At 36.1% G+C, this 19,921-nt stretch overlaps 1 protein-coding gene across 1 annotated transcript in view; it reads left to right on the top strand.

Annotated features, from left to right (window-relative positions):
* ADAMTS6 (ADAM metallopeptidase with thrombospondin type 1 motif 6) overlaps positions 1-19,921 on the top strand; it is a 335,185-nt gene that overhangs the window by 13,840 nt on the left and 301,424 nt on the right. Inside the window, exons 4-7 of the mRNA XM_003265987.2 lie at positions 7,890-8,058; positions 15,227-15,438; positions 15,930-16,013; positions 16,528-16,673. Of these exons, the coding sequence (XP_003266035.1) occupies positions 7,890-8,058; positions 15,227-15,438; positions 15,930-16,013; positions 16,528-16,673 (611 nt within the window). The remainder of the gene's footprint in view (positions 1-7,889; positions 8,059-15,226; positions 15,439-15,929; positions 16,014-16,527; positions 16,674-19,921) is intronic.

Below are 19,921 nucleotides of genomic sequence, written 5' to 3'. Positions count from 1 at the left end.
GTTTTCTAATCCTATCTCCTCACCCATAGTTTTAGTGCTGGGACTCTTGCACCATTCAAAAGACAAAATTCCTAACATTATAGTCTGTCAGCTTCATATAATATCATATTTTAATTTGCTGTATATTTGGACCATGGTTTCTTACTCAGGTTTTGTTTTTTCTGGAGTTTCTGTTTACTTTTACTTTTTCTCATTGAGAAAAAAACATATCATTTCTTTATCAAGTGATTTAATGTTTTCCAGTTCCTTAGTCCTTATATCTATTGCTTGAAATACATTCCATTCTTCTTTGGAGGCATTTTTCATGGAGCAATTTAATTAATTTCTTGGGCTAATTTCTTGATGTTAGTTTCCATAACATCTCTCATTTTGGGATTTCTTTCCTAAATTAGTTCCACATCTTTCTCTTTCTGAGTTTACATCCTGGTTTTGTTGGAGAATATCTTCAAATAATTACCTCAGAACTGGCGACTGGGAAGTAAAGTTTCTGAGTCTGTGTCTATTTGAAAGGGACCTTATGCAGCCCTCATGTTTGATTAATAATTTAGCTGAATGTGAAATTCTGGGTTCAAAAAATCATCTTCCTTAAGAATGATGGATGGTGGTACTGGGAAAGGGAATATATAGGGCATAAAATTTATTTATATGGTTTTATAGCTTTAAAAAAGGAAAAATACTTCAAGGTCTTAAAAGTTAGCATTGATTCACAGGTATAAGTCTGCTGCTAGTCTGATTCTTGTCCTTTTATTCTTTAAAAAATTTTTTTAGTTAAAAATTTTCCCTCAGTGAAAGCATGTTCCTTTTATCCTTCCTGTTTCAGGAATTTATAACATGGCTAACTATGGGTTTTCTTTCCTAATTTCTGCTTGGTATTTGATGGGTGCTTTTAATAAAGACCCTCCTTCAGCTTAGAGAAATTAAAAAAAATTATTTCCTTAATAATTTTATCTTCTTAATTTTTTCTTCCTCCCTGCACTCTCTTTCTGGAATTGGTTCTCTACTTCTCTTATCTTTTTCTCTTTTTCCATTGTTTTCTTTTTTGTTCTAAGTTCTATGAGGTTTCCCCGATTTAGTCTTCTTTTCCTTCAGTTGATTAAAAAATTACAGCAGTCATATTTCTAATTTTCAAAAGTTCTTTCTCTTTTTCTTGGATTTTCTTACATTCTGTTGTTTTTTTTTTTTTGAGACGGAGTCTGGCTCTGTCGCCCAGGCTGGAGTGCAGTGGTGCAATCGCGGCTCACTGCAAGCTCCGCCTCCTGGGTTCACGCCATTCTCCTGCTTCAGCCTCCCGAGTAGCTGGGACTACAGGCGCCCGCCATTATGCCCGGCTAATTTTTTGTATTTTTAGTAGAGACGGGGTTTCACTGTGTTATCCAGGATGGTCTCGATCTCCTGACCTCGTGATCCCCCCATCTCGGCCTCCCAAAGTGCTGGGATTACAGGCATGAGCCACCGCGCCCGGCCTATTCTGTTCTTATTTCATGAAAACTGATTATCTTCAGTCCCTCTGAATATTACAAAGACCACATAGCTAGTTAGAAAAGCTCAATGATCCCATTAGACTTTCTGTTCACTCTGTTCACTTAGTCATTGCCACAGTTGTCATTCTCCCCTTTTCATTATTCATTCATTTCACTAATACCTATAAGTACCTTCCATATAATAGGCACTGTTGTAGGTGCTAGGATTACAATAGTGAAAAATAAAAATCTCTATTATCATATAGCTTGTTTTCTAGTAGGGTATACACACAAATAAATAAATAAATAAAAACTATAATATATTGGGTAGTGATAAATGCCAAGAAGGAAAAAGTATTGAGCAAAGACCCTAAGGGAAAGGAGGAAGGAAATGCTGGCATCTGAAGGATAAGATTTTCAGGTAGAAATTTTCAAGTACAAAGATATGATCTGAGAGTGTTTGAGGAACAGCATGGAGGTCACATGCCTGTAGCCAAGAGAAAGGGAGGGACAGTAATGGAAGTTGAGATCAGAAAGGAAACTGGGAGCCAGATGTAAAGGCTTTAGGGGACACAAAATAAAATCAATGATAACTACAACTTCGAGGCCTGAGCAACTAACATAATCTAGCAGCCATCAACTAAGATGAGAAAGACTCTGGAATTAACTGAGATGAAAAAGCTGTTCGAGGAGTAGATAGGGGGATGTATATCATGAGTTCAGTTGGAGGTGTTAAACGTGAGATGTTGTATAGGATGTTGGATGTCAGTCTGGAGTTCAGGGGAGAGATATGAATTAGAAAGTTATAAATTTGGGAGTCATCAATATATAGATGCCATTTAAAGCCGAGAGATTATATGAAATTGCTTTGAAGGGAGCATAGGTAGAATAGAGAAGAGGTCTAAGGACTGAGCCCTTGGGCATTCCAAGAGGTCAGGGAGGTCAGAGAGACGTAGCAGAAACAACAGAGAACAGAGTAATAAAGTTGAAGGAATATCAGGAAAATGTTCTGGAAGCCAGAAGGAAATATTTCAAGAGGAAAATGCTGCTGATTAGTCCAAATAAGAGTAGCACTGCAAATTGCATTGAATTTATCACTGAGGAGGTTATTGGTGACCTTAACAAAAGCAGTTTCAGTGAAGAAGAGTTTGAAGAAGAGGCAATGACATGATTGGAGTAGGTTTAAAATGGAGTGGGAGGAGAGAAAAAGAGTATGTAGACAGTTATTTCAAGGACTTCTGGAAAAGCAAAAAAATTGTCAGTAGCAGGCAGAAGTGTGGTCACAGGAGGTTTTGTTTTGTTTGAAGATGGGAATGATTAGGTAGAGTGAGGGGTGCTGGAATGAAGTTCTTGATAGGTGAGAAAGGATAGAATTTTCCACACAAATAGAATAATTATCTTTAGCTAGGGGAATAGATAGTTCATCCATAATAATAGGGAAAAATAGATTATATGGACATAAGATGCAGGTAGGTGGGTATTTGTGATTGTAGGAATTTGTAGGAGTTTTTGCAATGTCTATTGGAGGGGAATATGAAGGTTTTAGAGGATTAAGTAGAGATGAGAAAACATGAAATAGTTATCCAGGAGAATGGGATACTGAATGAACTTGATAATTGTATAATTTCTGTGAAGCATTACAGTTACAGTTAAAATTATTAATGAATCTAAAGTGAGACCAGTCAGCATTTTGGTGTATTTTTCTCTGGCTAAATGCAGCTGCAAAGGTGCAGGCCCAGCAAAGTTGAATCTTATCAAGGTTGGGGTTTAGCCAGCTGGATTCCATGAAGTGAGAAAGAGGTAAGGGAATTGAAGGTGGAATTGAAGTTGGGTTGTGAGGGAAGTGATCACATGAGGTGGGTAAAGGACAGTGAAAAGGTGATAGGATCAATGGATTATAGGACCTCATGGGGATAAAAGGACTATCCCTTGGAGTTGGCATATTAGAGGGACAGTTTTAGAAAGGTAGAAGAATGGGATACTTGAAATCAAGATTACGGAAGGCTGCAAATAGTGATAATGCTCAAAGTCTAGGGATTGACCATGGGCGTGGTGTAAAAGGTAAGGTGAGGGACAAGATATTTGAAGGAGAGGAGGTCAAGGAATTGAGAGGGCAGGAAATTAAGAGACCATCTATGTCATTAGTTTTTAAACTAGGTCCATGGATGGGATTCAGGGGGATTGTGAACTGAAATGGGCAAATATCACATCTTTATCTTTACTAATTCTTAATGGAAATTTAACATTTCTCTCACTTTTAAATATAGGTAACAAACCAATATGTTGATAGCAGTACCTGTGACTTTGCCTCCAATAGAAACCACAGATATTTTCATATTGTTACAGTTTTTGCATTCTTTTAAAAATATTTTTATTCATCACTAACTGTGAAATTGTGGTAGTTATTAGAGCCACTGAATATCTTATTTAAAGTGTTACACAAGTTATATGTATATATTTTAAAAATATTTTGATAACTGTATTTTACTAAATTGGTTTATTTATAATCCTATATATTTTTTCTGCATTTAAAATATTCTGAGGAGGAGTCCTTAGGTTTCACCCTTAGACTTCCAAAGGGATTCAGGGTATGTGCACATGCACATACACGTATTTTAAGAACCTGTGATATAAGAAGATATTGAAATCAACAACTATTTCAGGAATGATGTTGCAGAGAATGACAGTGATCTAGAATCTCTTATTTTTAAGGAATGAGGGAACTGACTTGGGATCAATAGATAAATGCAACTGGGAAAGGAGGGAGAAGATCATGGCATGAGGTTCAATGCTGGTGTTTGTTGAGGAAGGAGAAAGAGTTGTTTGGAAATGACAGTGAGTTGCAAGAACATCTGACCCTACCTTCAGGTCCAGTAGGAGGCATGTAGAAGAGAAAGCAGCCACTGTTCCAGAGGACTACAGGAAAGGAGTGTCATTTAGGGAGCTTCGAGTTTTTGTTAGAGCAAGATGAAGTGAATATTCAGAGATGAAGCTGGTGGTAGAGGAGATTTTGTTGATGATTGACCTTGAGTTTGAGAGAACACAGTAGAAGTGTTTCAAATAATAGGGAGAGGTAGGAGATGGGATCAGAAAACATGATGTACATAATCATATGAGAATTAGAATTCAGGGGGTGAGGTTTGGGCTTCTCATAGGAATTTATACCGCAAGGAAAGAGGAGGCATGGTGAAATTAGCCCTAATGGTCTTGAGGCAGATAGTGTAAAGGTGAGTGGGGATACTGAGGTAAGTGAGAGCAAGGCTTTTGCTAGGCATGCATAGATTTCTGGTACTCCCACTAAATTCAGGCCCTCCATCATCTGGTTTTCAGACCCTTTCTAATCTCATAATCACTCTCCCCTTCCCTCCCTTCAGTCACTGTAGCTCCTGATTGTTTCTGAAATACTGTAAGTATGCTCCTACCTCATTGCCTTTGCATTTGCTGTTCCAGTATCTGGTCTGCCCTTTCCCAATATGTATATTTGGCTTGCTCCCTCATTTGATTCAGGTTTCTGCTTAAATACCACCTTATCAGAGAGGATGGTTGCAACTATCCAATATAGTTTGTATAATTCTCTGACTTCTAATTATTCTCTGTCCTTTTTGATTGCTTTTATCTCCCCTCTTAATGTTTATCAGTACCTGCTTCATCATTTATTTGTATAATCAATTAGCTTTTTTTTTTTTTTAGACGGAGTCTTGCTCTGTTGCCCAGGCTGAGTGCGGTGGCACGATCTCAGCTCACTGCAACCTCTGCCTCCCAGGTTCGAGTGATTCTCCTTCCTCAGCCTCCCGAGTAGCTGGGATTACAGGCATGCGCCACCATGCCTGGCTAATTTTTGTATTTTTAGTCGAGGCGGGGTTTCACCATGTTGGTCAGGCTAGTCTCAAACTCCTGACCTCGTGATTGACCTGCCTTAGCCTCCCAAAGTGCTGGGATTACAGGTATGACCCACCACGCCAACCTAATTAGCTTTTTCTAGCTCCTCCCACCAAAATGTAAGCAACATGATACAGCTGGAACTTTGGTTCACTCCTGTATCCCTACCACGTAGCATAGTATCTGCCTTGTGATAGGCACTTGAGAAAGCATATTTTGTGAAAAAATAAATAAATACAGAAACAGCCCTTAGAGGATAAGAGAATTATAGTTTAGTGGTTAAGAGTTCAGGCTCCAAAGTCAATCACGAGTTCATTGTTTAACTTTGCTGCATCTCAGTTTCTCATCTACAAAGTGGAACAGTTAGTGGTACGTCAAAGAGCTATTAAGAAGAGATAATGTTATAAACATTTTACAAAGTACCTAACATATAAAATCTCTGGATTGTTCTTCTAGAGTCTTTTCATTCTTGAAATTAGAGATTGTGTTTACTTACCAGGCTTTTGACTTCATTTTTCCCCAGCAAATCAAGTCCCTTGTCGGTAACTTTCAATTTCCTTGTGCCCACAGACCAGCATGACTTTAGTCTCTAGCCTTTCTGGACTGTTGCCTAGACCTTGCTTCCTACATATCCCTCTTATCAAAACTTATACTTTCCCCCGTATTCTGCAGGAACTGTGTTCAGTTTTTTAGCACATTGTTGATCTACCTGGTAAAGTACTTCATACTGAGGTATTATAATATGTTAATGGCATATTATGTTATTTCTGCCAGTATTTGCATTTAATATAGGGACTATTTTCCTTAAATTAAAGCAAACAATGGTGAAAATTATATGAAGCGACTCAGGGCTGCTTTTTTTGTTTGCATTCCTCAGCTCATTTCATGTAGGTGACTGCCAACTTAATCTATAAATTAGAGCAACTCTGATTATGTCTTATCATTCCTTCCAAGCATGAGGTACTTAACATGAATTTCCCTAAACAGAATCATAGAGGTTTAGAATTCAAAGGGACCTTAGAGATTATCTGGACTAGAGGTTTTCAGCTTTCTTTTTAAAGCAGCAAAACCCCTTTTTCAAATGAAATGTTATATGGAAACTTAATATATAGATTAATAGCACAGCTGATTCCTAAACCCAGGAATCCAAGCCATGTAGGTCTCCCTTTGTTGTCTGGGGCAATCCCCTGAGGGCACTTCCATGGAACCCTTAGGGCTCCCCAGAGTGCTGTTTTAAAACTGCTAATTTAGACCAATTCTTTCATTTTTCCAGCTGAGGAAATATACCCAGAGAGTTTTTATTTTATCTGGTGTTATAGGGTAAATTAGTTGGATTAAGAGCAGTCCTCACATGTGCCATACTTAGGAAAACACTGTTAGACAGGGGTGGAAATTCTTATTTCAGATGTAGATAACTTTTACCATCTCATTCTTTTTCATCAACAAAGTTTTATTTATACCTATTACATGTGGGACACTTTCTATGATTGTAACTGATATAAAGAAATATGAGATATAACCCTTTGCCTTAAAAAGCAAATAATCTAATTGGGAAGCTAAAACATGAAGTTGAAAACTTATACCAACTTTAAATAAGACTTCAAGACTTGAGATATAACAAAGCGGTGTGGAATTAATTGAAAATAAGTGATACTGAGAATTAGCTCTATTGGAGCTCAGTGGAGGGTGAAGCTACTCCATTTGGACTAGAGAAGGTTTTTAAAGAGGAGAGATAACTAAACTGAGTAGCACTTGGCTAAGTAAATAGGGATAAGGTGATATAATACTGTAAATAAGGGCAGAACTTTGAATTCCAGTACCCTCACTTACCTCTATGTAATATTGGGCAAGTCCTCTGAGCCTGTTACTTCATCTGCAGAATGGGGGATGTATGGGATGTGTGTTAATTAAGAACATATTAATTGATGTAACATAAACCTCAAAATGTCAATGATTTATCACAATAGAAGCTCTCCTGTATGTCTGTGTCTACATCAGACATCTTTCTAAGAGGTCACAGAGGGACCCAGATTCCTTCTTTTTTGGTTTCTACCTACCCTAGGTATTTGGAGTTCTCTTCGTTCGTTGTGGAAAGAGAGTAGAAGATTCCACTGCAGAGGTATTCAGAGGTTGGGCTGAAAGTGTTACATAATCCTCTGCACATATTTTTATTGTGCAAAACTCAATCACAAAGCTATATCTAAACAGAGGACATAGTTATGTGCATAATGTGGAACTGAAATAGGTTTTAGTGTTCACATAAAATCTCTGTTACCTCACAGAGTCGTTGTGAGATTGGAGGAAATCACGTATGTGACATGCTTAGTACAGCGCATAGCATACAGAGGTATTTAAATGTCCTTTTTAAAGAATAGGAACATTTATATAATGTTTTAACTGAGTACAGATAATTTGCTGATTTTTTTTATTAACATGTATTATAACCCTGTAAATGGAGAAGTGTCCATTTACTTTTAGCTCTTGGTAATAATGATAACTAATATTTAAAATGACTCTCTTTGGTAAGTTCTTTGTTTATTTTTCTTTTAGCATGGTGTTATTGTTACAGAAGATGAAGAATATTTTATTGAACCTTTAAAGAATACCACAGAGGATTCCAAGCATTTTAGTTATGAAAATGGCCACCCTCATGTTATTTACAAAAAGTCTGCCCTTCAACAACGACATCTGTATGATCACTCTCATTGTGGGGTTTCAGGTGAGTGAGTGTGCAGCTTTTACAAAGCGTATTGGATTGGATTGCTGCTTTTTCTTTCTTCTGGCAAGTATAGTAAGGTTAGCAATAAAAGTAAGTAGGAATTTGACTACAATTATAATGTCCAGAGCCCTTTTAATAGATGTCACCTACCAGTAGTTTTAAATCAATTTGGGAGCTCTTTGAGAAGTTTTTAAGCTGTTACTTTGTATAAAATTCATTTTCTTTTTTTGGTTGAAGGGAAAAAAAATAACCATCTTATTTTACTTAGATAACAGCTATAGCTTTTTTGCACAGTTATACTGTAGTACTCTGTGGTGTTTGTTTAGCCTGATATTTTTATGCTAGTAGCAGGAATCTAGACACTTGAATAAGACTTGAAGAGTCTTAAGGTAGTATTCAAAAGTAGTATTAGCAGTGAGCGAGGATACTATGGAAATACGTAGTACGGGCAACAAACCTAGACTTCAGTGGTCAAGGAGAGCTTCACGGAAGAAGTGACTTCTAAGCTGAGGGCTGGGGGAAAAGTGAAGGTAGCTGTGTAGAAGTGGAGAAAACAGTGGCTGTTAGTGTTTCACATAGAGGAAATAGTGTTTATGAAGCTCCTAAACCAAAAGGGAGAATGTCATGTTTTATAAATTGACAGACAGTTCATGTAACTGGATATTAGAATGTGGGCTGGAGGGATAAAGGTGAGGTTCATAGTGGTTGGGGGAAGTGGTTGTGAGAGATGAAACTGGAAGATTAGCAGAGGCCACATCATGAAGAGCTTATAAACCATGTTAAGGGGTTTGTTTATCCTAAGTGCACTAGAAACCCACTGAAAGGATTTAAACAGGAAGAATAGCATAATCAGATTTGTGTTCTAGAAAGACTACTCTTGCAGCAATATGGAGGTGGAATTAGAGAAGAGCAAGACTAGAGCTAAGGAGTTAGGAGGATGTTAGTCTAAGGGTGAGAAAATGTAGAGAAACAGTGGATATAACATAGCATAGCAAAAAGAACATGCACTTTGGTATAGCATGGGACGAATTCCCCAACCTCTCTGAGTGCTCATCTCAGCACATACTAGTTACCCAATCAAATTATAGCTATCATTAAGATGACTGTTTCTAGTACACTAAAGTGTTATTATATTAACAAAAATTTTTAAAGATTTGTTCTATGTAGTTCCGGTAGCTAGAACCAGCGGCAGAATGTTTCAGAGAGATTTCAGCTTAATGCAAAGGTAAAGTCACCAACAAATAGATTTAGTAAAAAATAGAAAGGGTTGGCTGGGCACAGTGGCTCACGCCTGTAATCCCAGCACTTTGGGAGGCCGAGGCAGGCGGATCACAAGGTCAGGAGTTCGAGATCAGCCTGGCCAATATGGTGAAACCCAATCTCTACTAAAAATACAAAAATAAGCCGGGTGTGTCGGCGTTTGCCTGTAGTCACAGCCACTTGGGAGGCTGAGGCAGAAGAATCTCTTAAACCCGGGAGGCAGAGGTTGCAGTGAGCCCAGATCGTGCCACTGCACTCCAGCCAGGGTGACAGAGTGAGACTCCATCTCAAAAACGAAAAAAAAAAAAAAAAGAAAGGATTGCCTTGTGAATTAGTGTATGATATGCATCATCCTTTTGTTTCTTCTCCATATTCTTCATGGGCTTGTTTTCTTCTTAAGTGTTGAGGCTTCTTGTCTTAACCTACTGTTCCCATTCTGCACACTTTCTTCTTGAGTAATCTCTGAGGCTGTTAATTAGGTACTTGTTGGTCAAGAATAGTTGGTACCAGAAAAAGACAACTTACAGTGAATCTACTTAAAACATGAAATAAAATTTCATAGTTAATAATGAAAACAAAAGGTTTGTTGGGTCTTTATATTGAGTAATGAAATGAACCATTATGGAAACAAGTTTATCTTATATTTAACAACATTTAGACTGTAAGTATAACTATATGTAAATTCTTTAAAAACTAGGATTCAGGCCCTGCACAGTGGCTTACGCCTATAATCCCAGCACTTTGGGAAGCCGAGGCAGGCGGATCACCAGGTCAGGAGATCGAGACCATCCTGGCCAACATGGTGAAACCCCGTCTCTACTAAAAATACAAAAATTAGCCGGGCGTTGTGGCATGCACCTGTAGTCCCAGCTACTCGGGAGGCTGAGGCAGGAGAATTGCTTGAACCCTGAAGGCAGCGGTTGCAGTGAGCCAAGATCGCGCCGAGAGTGAAACTCCTTCTCAAAAAAAAAAAAAAAAAAAAAAAAAGAAAACTAGGATTCAAATATTCAGTTGTTTATTATAATGTAATTATTCTATCATTTTTCCATAATATGCCAATGTTCACTGTATGATTGTAAAGAAGATCACCTTTTACAAAAATATTTAAAGATTTTATCATATTCTGAAAAGCCTATCTCTTAATCCTTTCATATTTAAATTATTCTTTTTTGAAGTATGTATCACATTATTTTAACTCAGGCAGATCCTTATTTTTTAATGGTTTACGCGTTAGTCAAACACTTCTCCAATCCATTCTTATGGCTATCATAAAATTCTGCCCTTTTGGGGAAAGATATTCTCTTACCATCTCTCATTTGGATTACTGTGAGAATTTCCTAAAGTGTTCCATTTCAATGTTTTTAATTCACTTGCCATTTCTACTACCCCAAACTCTAGTCTATTTATTTCAGACCCTCATTATCTCTTGCCGAGACCACTATACTGACTTTCTAATTATGCTTTCTGTCTCCAGGTTTGTGTTCTTGTTTTCAGTAAAATCTGTCCCCTAAATCTGGCTGTATCACACACCTTGAAAAACTTCACTGGCTTACCATTACTGGGAATATAATAGTATTTCCCTATGTTCTGGGCAAGTGTTACTGGCGAAAAAAAACGTTTTGTGTTTAGTAGTAAATTTGAGAAATGTCTGGCTAACATCTTAATTGTAATACTGTTTCAACAGCATAGGTCAAATGAGAGATGTGAATTTATAGGCATACACTGCCAGTTAGCCTATTACCTGGAATTCAAGTTTATGTCAAAATATAAGATATGAAACCCCCTTGACACTGGATATATTTATCTTATATTCAGATATTAATTTTTTCCATTCTAATTAGATTCAAACTATGAATTTTTAAACATTTTATAGAAGTAATAAATGTTCCTTTTAGAAAATTTAGAAAATACAGGACAAAAAGGAAAAGAAGAAACTGAAAATTACTTATTCCAAATACAACTAAGTATTCTTCTAGTCCATTGAAATAGATATTATTATGTCACTATATCTTCATTATCTACTTATGTATTCATTAAATAAATATTCATTTAGTACCCATATACAAGGCTATTCTAGGTGCTGGAGATGCAGCAATAAATAAAGCAGAAAAAGTCCCTGCTCTCATGGAGTTTATATATAGTGAGGAAAGACAGTTAACTAAATAAACAAACAAACAAATAAATATATGACCAACTGTCCAGAAGTAGTAGGCACTATGAACAAAAATAAAGCAGGTCAATGAAATAATGGTGAATGGCTGTATATATTCAAACACTTTGATATTGATCAAAAAGTTAAAACACTTTGATATTGATCAAAACACTTTGATATTGATCAATATCAAAAAAACACTTTGATGTTGATCAAAAAGTTAAAATCTTATTTCAGATGGCAATGAAATCCATATTGATTTTGGGAAAAAGTTATTGTGTTGTATGTGTTTATGAGCAATGTTTTCCTAACATGCTATAATCTAATCAAAATTAAATTGAGCAAAGCATCTGTAACAGGTATCATTTGAAGAACTACTAATCTTTATTTTGAAACAAAACAAGTCAATCTTGTTTTCTATTTTAGACTAATAAAGATAGTAGTTACACATCATTAAGCTTAACATTAAGAAGTCAATTGGCAATTATAGAATGTATAGTTTTATAATGAGCTAATTATGCTGGATTAATTTAATTTTTAAAATGAAACTGAAGATGTTCTCTCCCTTGATTTTATTCAGTATATATGTATATGTATAAAATATTGAATATATAATTATATATGACATATATAAAATGCCTTTGATGGATAGTCATAAATAAAAATATATAGTTTTAACATTCAAATAATTTCTAGTTTGTTAGAGTGATAGCTAAGCAAACTAAAATTTTTAAAAACTAAAATGTTGAAAATTTTTACAATAACAAAGATGATGATAACAGCAATTACCTTACACTGAATACATTTTTGTTTTTTTATTATTATTATTTTTGAGATGGAGTTTTGCTCTTGTTGCCCAGACTGGAGTGCAGTGGTGCCATCTCAGCTCACTGCAACCTCCGCCTCCCAGGTTCAAGCAATTGGCCTGCCTCAGCCTTCTGAGTAGCTGGGACTACAGCGGTGTGCCACCACACAGCTAATTTTTATATATATATATATTTTTTTAGTAGAAACATTAATTTAGGATTTGAAATATTTTACTGGACAAAATATTTGAAGTATTTTACCAACCTGTTCTCTTTTTTAATTTTTTAGTTTTTGAGATGGAGTTTCGCCCTGTCGCCCAGGCTGGAGCACAGTGGTGTGATCTTGGCTCACTGCAAACTCTGTCTCTCAGGTTCAAGTGGTTCTCCTGCCTCAGCCTCCTGAGCAGCTGGGATTACAGGCGCCTGCCACCACATCTGGCTAATTTTTGTATTTTAAGTAGAGACGGGGTTTCACCATGTTGGCCAGGCTGGCCTCAAGCTCTGACCTCAGGTGATCCACCCGCCTCAGCCTCCCAAAGTGTTGGGATTACGGGCGTGAGCCATCACGCCCGACCTGAATACATTTTAAATGAGAACTACCATTGCTATGTGTTTATTGCACAATAATGTCTAATTATTTTCACAATATTTTAAATAAAAATAAGGAGAAATTGAATGGGTCAGAGAAGGGGAAATGATCGAAAGAATGAAAATAAAATCCTATATTTGGACATTTAAGCTGTTTAGCCAGAGTAAGAGACTAGGCATGACTTGAATACATGAGTGGTTTTATGATCACAGAGGATTGAGCAGGAGAAATTGGAGTTATATTGATGTGGAAAAGCTTTTGACTGTTTTGTAACAATATTAGGCAATAAAACCTAGTGTTTTAGGTTTTATTGTAAGCACAGAAGTATGCTTACTCAGTATACTTTTAGTATTTCACAGTTTCTGTTGGTCAGGAGTCTGTGCATGGATGGGTCATCTGCTTAGCTTCAACCAGGGCTGAATTCTCATCTAGAATCTTGACTGGGGAAGAATCCACTTCTCTACCCCCATAGTTGTTGGCAGCATTCAGTTCTTTGTGGTTACAAGTAGCTTTAGTTTTTGGATGATTGTCTTCAGATGCCAGTGTCAGTTCACCAGCATGATTGATTGCTTTCTCTAAGTTACCAAGGGAGAGACTCTAGACAAATGCTACAATATTATGTAACATAATCATGTACTAATATACTCAAAATCACATGCATCTCCTCATCTTTGCTGTATTCTGTTAGTTAGAAACAAGTCACAGGTCCTACCCATATTCAAAAGGAGGAAATCACAAAAGGATGTGAAGATCAGGAGACAGAGGTCATGGAGGCCATCTGGAGAGTCTGACTGCCAAAATTGGAGACAGAGAAACACTATCTGGAGGATATACTATCGAAATAAGAAGTGGTGTTTTTTATGTCTTTGCTTCTCTTCACCTTTAGGGATGAAGACACTCATTTAACTTAGGAGTTTCAGGAGTATTTAACTGATGGGTCTCATGATCATTTCCACCTCATTTCTCAAAATTTATCCATCCTAGTGTCTTAGCACATTTCTTGCTGCTGTAACAGAATACCTGAGACTGGATAATTTAAGAACAATGAAAGTTTACTTAGCATATGGTTCTGGATGCTGGGAAGTCCAAGAGCATGGCACCAGCATCTGCTGAGGGTCATCTCATGGAGGAAGGCAAGAGGAGGAAGTGAGTGCACACAACAGAAGGAGGAAGTTGGGCCTGAACTCATTATTTTTATCAGGAACCCACTCCCACAATAACCAACCCACTCCTACAATAATGGTTTTAATTCCTTCATGAGGGTGGAGCCTTCAAGTTCTAATCACCTCTTAAAGGCCCCAGCTGTTAATACTGTTTCAATGGCAATTAAGTTTCAACATGAGTTTTGGAGGAGATATTCAAACCATAGCACCTACCAATGCAATTTTTAAAACACAAAGGCTAAAGAAGTTAGAAAAATGAGAACAGTTACACTTTCTGTCAAGTGTACCGTATCTATTAATCTAATTATTCCTCACTAAAGTCTTCAATAAGAGGGGGTGAGAAAGATTTCCTGTTCAATATAAGGATGTGGAAGTGAGATATACAGAGGACCTCTACATGCTCAAGTTTATTTAATGAAGATGATAATCAGTGAGGCAGGTGTTTACAAATGGCATAGCACTAAAAGGCTGCTTCTATACTGAAGAACCAAATGTATAGAAAACAAAGGATACATTGCAATCCATGCTAAATGTGGTTCGAAGCAAATTATGCCGGAATCGTGATCTTTCAACTCTAATTGAATGTCTCTTACCTCTAGGCTTTGAAAAGAAATATTTTGAGTACTCTGTCAGAATAAATAGTTGTAGACTGCCAACCTAAGTGAAAAAAGTAATTCATTGCCTTTTAGAATTGAGATTTCTAGAGCAGTAGAATTGATTCTAATTAAAATAGCTTGATGAAAGCATCTTATTTTAAAATGAACAATCGAAAGTATCTTTGGAATAGATTTTTGCGAAATCAGGGTTCTCTGTCAGAGCTGTCTTAGACTGATTGAAAAGTTCATACTCTAGATGCTTTTTAAATAACTTTAAATGATTCTTTAAAGTATATATCCTAAATTTAAATGTATTAAGATGTAATTACTGGAAGAATATGAAATGACTGTTTGAAAATTATTTTTATTAATTAATTCATTTCTTAGATTTGTTTTCATGAGCAGTTGAAAGTTTAATTTTTTTCAGATGATTATTTTAAAAAATGTACAGACTTTTTTCTCACTACTGCATTTTCTCATTCTCTGCCCTTTGAGAAATCTTAATATATTAGAGAATTTATGAGAAGCATGTCTACATGAAAGATCTATAGATAAATATTTTTAATTAGTGAACCTATCTGAATTGGCTGCTTTTATTGTAGATTTCACAAGAAGTGGCAAACCTTGGTGGCTGAATGGCACATCCACTGTTTCTTATTCACTACCAATTAACAGCACACATATCCACCACAGACAGAAGAGATCAGTGAGCATTGAACGGTTTGTGGAGACATTGGTAGTGGCAGACAAAATGATGGTGGGCTACCATGGCCGCAAAGACATTGAACATTACATTTTGAGTGTGATGAATATTGTAAGTTTGATCCCTCTATATAATATTTTACTTCATATTTGTTGTGTTTGTGACTAAGGTCATAAATTTTTGCTGTGAAGTAAATAATGATGAGAATTTACCTGTCTAAGATGGTAAAAAATTGGTCTAGTAATTTTTCAGTTCCATAAAAATACATTTAAAGATGACCTTATCATTCATTTCTAGATAATATGACAGTTTTAGTGGATTGTTAAATCTTGTTTAAGGGTTTTTTTTTTTTTTTAACTTGAAACATCAGCTCACCCTCTAATTTCCATGCTGTAGTTCATGTCTAGGAGAAAATATTTATTGAGGTAGACTTATATAAAAACCTTTTACCAAGGCACCTTGAGGGCAGAGTTCTAAGTGATATGGGGTAATGTATACAATGGTTAAATTTATAAAAAAATTATTTTAGCACTTAAAAAACCAAACTATCACCCTATAATTTTTGTCTGACTTTGTGTCTTTTCTTATTTTCTGGAGGTCAGGTTGCCAAACTTTACCGTGATTCCAGCCTAGGAAACGTTGTGAATATTATAGTGGCCCGCTTAATTGTTCTCACAGAAGATCAGGTAAGAATGAGTTAGTTTATAAATCTAAGATTGTTAACAGAGAGGCTATAGAGCTATAGAATCACTTATTATTAAATAATATGTTTTATTATTGCTCCTATTAGGAAATTCTAGTTGGATATGATTTTTAGCTCTACACATTTAATATCTTAAGCAAATTTTAAATATATTACAAGAATATACCTTTTATGTTAAAGCTATATAGAGTAGCTATGTTGCAGTATAAGGGTGAACATTTTCATGGCATATCTTATAATAATGATTTTCATTAGTTTTTATGTTGATAATCTCACATATGTTCACATTATCATTATAGCTGGAACTGGAAAAAAATACCAGTTCAATAATATACCAAATGAGCTCTAGGTCAGATATTACAGAGATAAAAATTGGCAAGAGATTATTCCTAGAAACCACTGCTTCTAATTATCGTCCCACTTTAGTCTTCAGAAGTTTTAACAACTGACCTTAGTAATTTGTTTGGAACATTTCTGGTATGCATGTTGTATTGCAGCCAAACTTGGAGATAAACCACCATGCAGACAAGTCCCTCGATAGCTTCTGTAAATGGCAGAAATCCATTCTCTCTCACCAAAGTGATGGAAACACCATTCCAGAAAATGGGATTGCCCACCACGATAATGCAGTTCTTATTACTAGGTATGGTTTGTTGCAAGTATTTTTCCATTGATTGTTGTGTTTATTCACTATTGTAATAAATTTGCTTCTATCTAAAGCCTCATTCAGATAATGAGTATAGAGAAAGCAAAATGGTAATTTATTTTCCACTACTGAGAAAGAATGTATTACACTATTATTGTGTTTGCATCAAATGAACCAAATAAGAAAAAAGAAAATATTAAGATTTGACTTAGAAATTTAATAAATAACTTTCCTTCTACTGATAAGTTCTATTCATAATATTTAATTGAAAGCATGTAGATGATTTTTTTTTTTTTTTGAGAAAGAGTCTCGCTCTTTCACCCAGGCTGGAGTGCAGTGGCACGATCTCGGCTCATTGCAGGCTCCGCCCCCCGGGGTTCACGCCATTCTCCTGCCTCAGCCTCCCGCATAGCTGGGACTACAGGTGCCCGCCACCTTGCCCGGCTAATTTTTTGTATTTTTAGTAGAGACGGGGTTTCACTGTGTTAGCCAGGATGGTCTCGATCTCCTGACCTCGTGATCTGCCCGCCTTGGCCTCCCGAAGTGCTGGGATTACAGGCGTGAGCCACTGCGCCCAGCCAGATGATTTGTTAACTGAACAAAATACATACTAAAACAAGATTAAAACATATGAGAAAATATATATCTTAAAAATAAAGTGACCATTATCGGTTATAAAATATATTAACTATTTTTACCTTTCAGTTGTGTTAAAGTTTATTAAAAGGGAGGCGGAGACTGGCAGTTATACAACTTACTTGAATGTTTATTTAATTTGAAATACTTTAAGATATATAAACATAAAGAAGCAGATTGATTACACTATGTGTTGAACAGCTTGTCTCTCAAGCAAAATTATTATTTGATGATAACCCATTGAATTCTTATATTGCTTTCCAGTTTTACAAAACTGTTTTGAGATCCATTTTATTCTTTACTCTCCAGCAACAATTCTGTAGATAGTGTTATTATGTTACTCATGTTAGGAATGACGGAACTGATAGGTAAGTTTCTCAAGATTACTCAGCTAATAAGTGAAAGAATAGGGCTCAGATCCTGGTGATCCTGTCTTTGATTATACGATGCTATCTGTTATAGTTTTTAATACTCTTAATTATAATTGGTTAGAAACATTATACTTAAATTATTTTAAGATAAGTGTGCCTTTTGACTTCTTATCAGTATTTTAAAATAAAAAGTAACAATAAACAATAAGCAAAATGGAAGCATTATTCTCTCTTGGCTAGGTGAAATAGTCTTTGGTATGATGGTTATTTCAATTTGCAACGCAGTATTTAACATACATTTCATCTGTGGTATGTTCATTGACTCTACATTACGTTCTAGGGAGGGAATACAAAGTATATGAGTTAGAATCTTGAGATCCAGTAAGATAATGTAAACTTTAGAAAAAGTTCCCGGGTAACTGAGTCATACAGTGAAATTTCTGAATTTTTTTAATAGTTATACTTACTTTAATTGACTTTATCTACCTGTCATCATAGGTGAGAAAATTTGGTTTATGACATGCTTGCTGAATAAAAGCATATGGTTCTATATTAATATATGTTGACATTTTAGTCTGAGAAAGTGTGCAACACCTTAGAGTCTTGTGGTCTGGAATATTCTTAAATATACTTAAGGAATTAAAAATATACTAGGAATTGTGCGAATGTAGAAACCTTTCTGTTAAAAAATATGGACATTGATTAGTGTCAATGAAATTACTAGAAGAAGATGTCTGTTGTATATAGCTAACAAAATGATCATAAATATTTACATGGCTTTTGTATTTATATTTGTAAAGCCGTTTATGTCTTCCCAAATGCGACAAACAGTGGGCTCCCAATACTTCACATTTGCATTATTCTATCTCCATTGGATTTTTACCTTTTGCTTCAAATGACAGAAGTTACACCAAGCACATATATGGGTATTCAAGTAGTAGAGTACATCTGGGTAATTAGCCCACCTTCCTTTGCACTGGCTACAACATTCAGCTGTCCAACTTTTTACTCTGAATTCACCTGGATATTTGCCTGATTCTCTGCAGGGCTCTTCTTTGCTTTTGTAAGCTACTTTGAGTGCTTTTTTCATGTTTGAGATTTAAACATAAATTTTTATTTTTTATTTTTATTTTATTTATTTATTTATTTTTGAGATGGAGTCCCGCTCTGTCGCCCAGGCTGGAGTGCAGTGGCGTGATCTCGGCTCACTGCAACCTCCACCTCCCAGGTTCAAGTGATTCTCCTGCCTCTCAGCCTCATGAGTAGCTGGGATTATAGGTGCATGCCACCATGCCCAGCTGATTTTGTATATTTTTAGTAGAGACGAGGTTTCACCATGTTAGCCAGGATGGTCTCGATCTCCTGACCTCGTGATCCACCCACCTCGGCCTCCCAAAGTTCTGGGGATTACAGGCGTGAGCCACCATGCCCGGCCCAAAATTTTCTTTTTAAACTTGTCTGCTAATGATGAGACTAGTACTAGAAATGATATTAGGATTTAATAGAGTAGTAGTTTGAAGAGTTCATATCATATTATTTTAGATTGGCTAATGTAACAGAGGTTAGAAAAATGCTTTTTGCGACAGTGTAGAATTCTTTTTTGAATTCTTATTAAAGTTTCAAAGTAACTTCTAGCCTATTTAAAAGTCTGTAATTATGTTTGAATTACTAGGGCCATAGAGTGACTTATCAAAATGGGAGGAGTATTATCTTTAATATTTAAAAATTGTTATTTTTTTGAGGATCAGAGGAGAGGTACCAGTGTTGGACTCTCTCTTATGTATTTTTTATTTTGAAATCCAACATGTGTTTAAATCATACTGCTAATTTTTGTAAAAATATTTTTGAGAATTCCACAGATGATTTTATATTAATGTTGAAAATCGGTTGATCTAACTCACTTATTAACATGTTCGGGGGTGTGACCTGACTGTTTATGGGTAAGATCATGATGTATGTTTGCTTGAAATGTCAACTTACTAGGGAGAATGTATAATGTGTTTATCAAGAATGCCAGGGCCAGGCGCAGTGGCTCACACCTGTAATTCCAGCACTTTGGGAGGCTGAGGAGGGTGGATCATGAGGTCAGGAGATTAAGACCATCTGGCTAACACGGTGAAACCCTGTCTCTACTAAAAATAGAAAAAAATTAGCCAGGCGTGGTTGCGGGCGCCTGTAGTCCCAGCTACGTGCGAGGCTGGGGCAGGAGAATGGCGTGAACCCAGGAGGCGGAGCTTG

This window comes from Nomascus leucogenys, chromosome 18 (genome assembly GCF_006542625.1).
Source record: "Nomascus leucogenys isolate Asia chromosome 18, Asia_NLE_v1, whole genome shotgun sequence".
Lineage (NCBI taxonomy): Eukaryota > Metazoa > Chordata > Mammalia > Primates > Hylobatidae > Nomascus > Nomascus leucogenys.
This window is presented reverse-complemented; position numbering and strand designations above follow the sequence as displayed.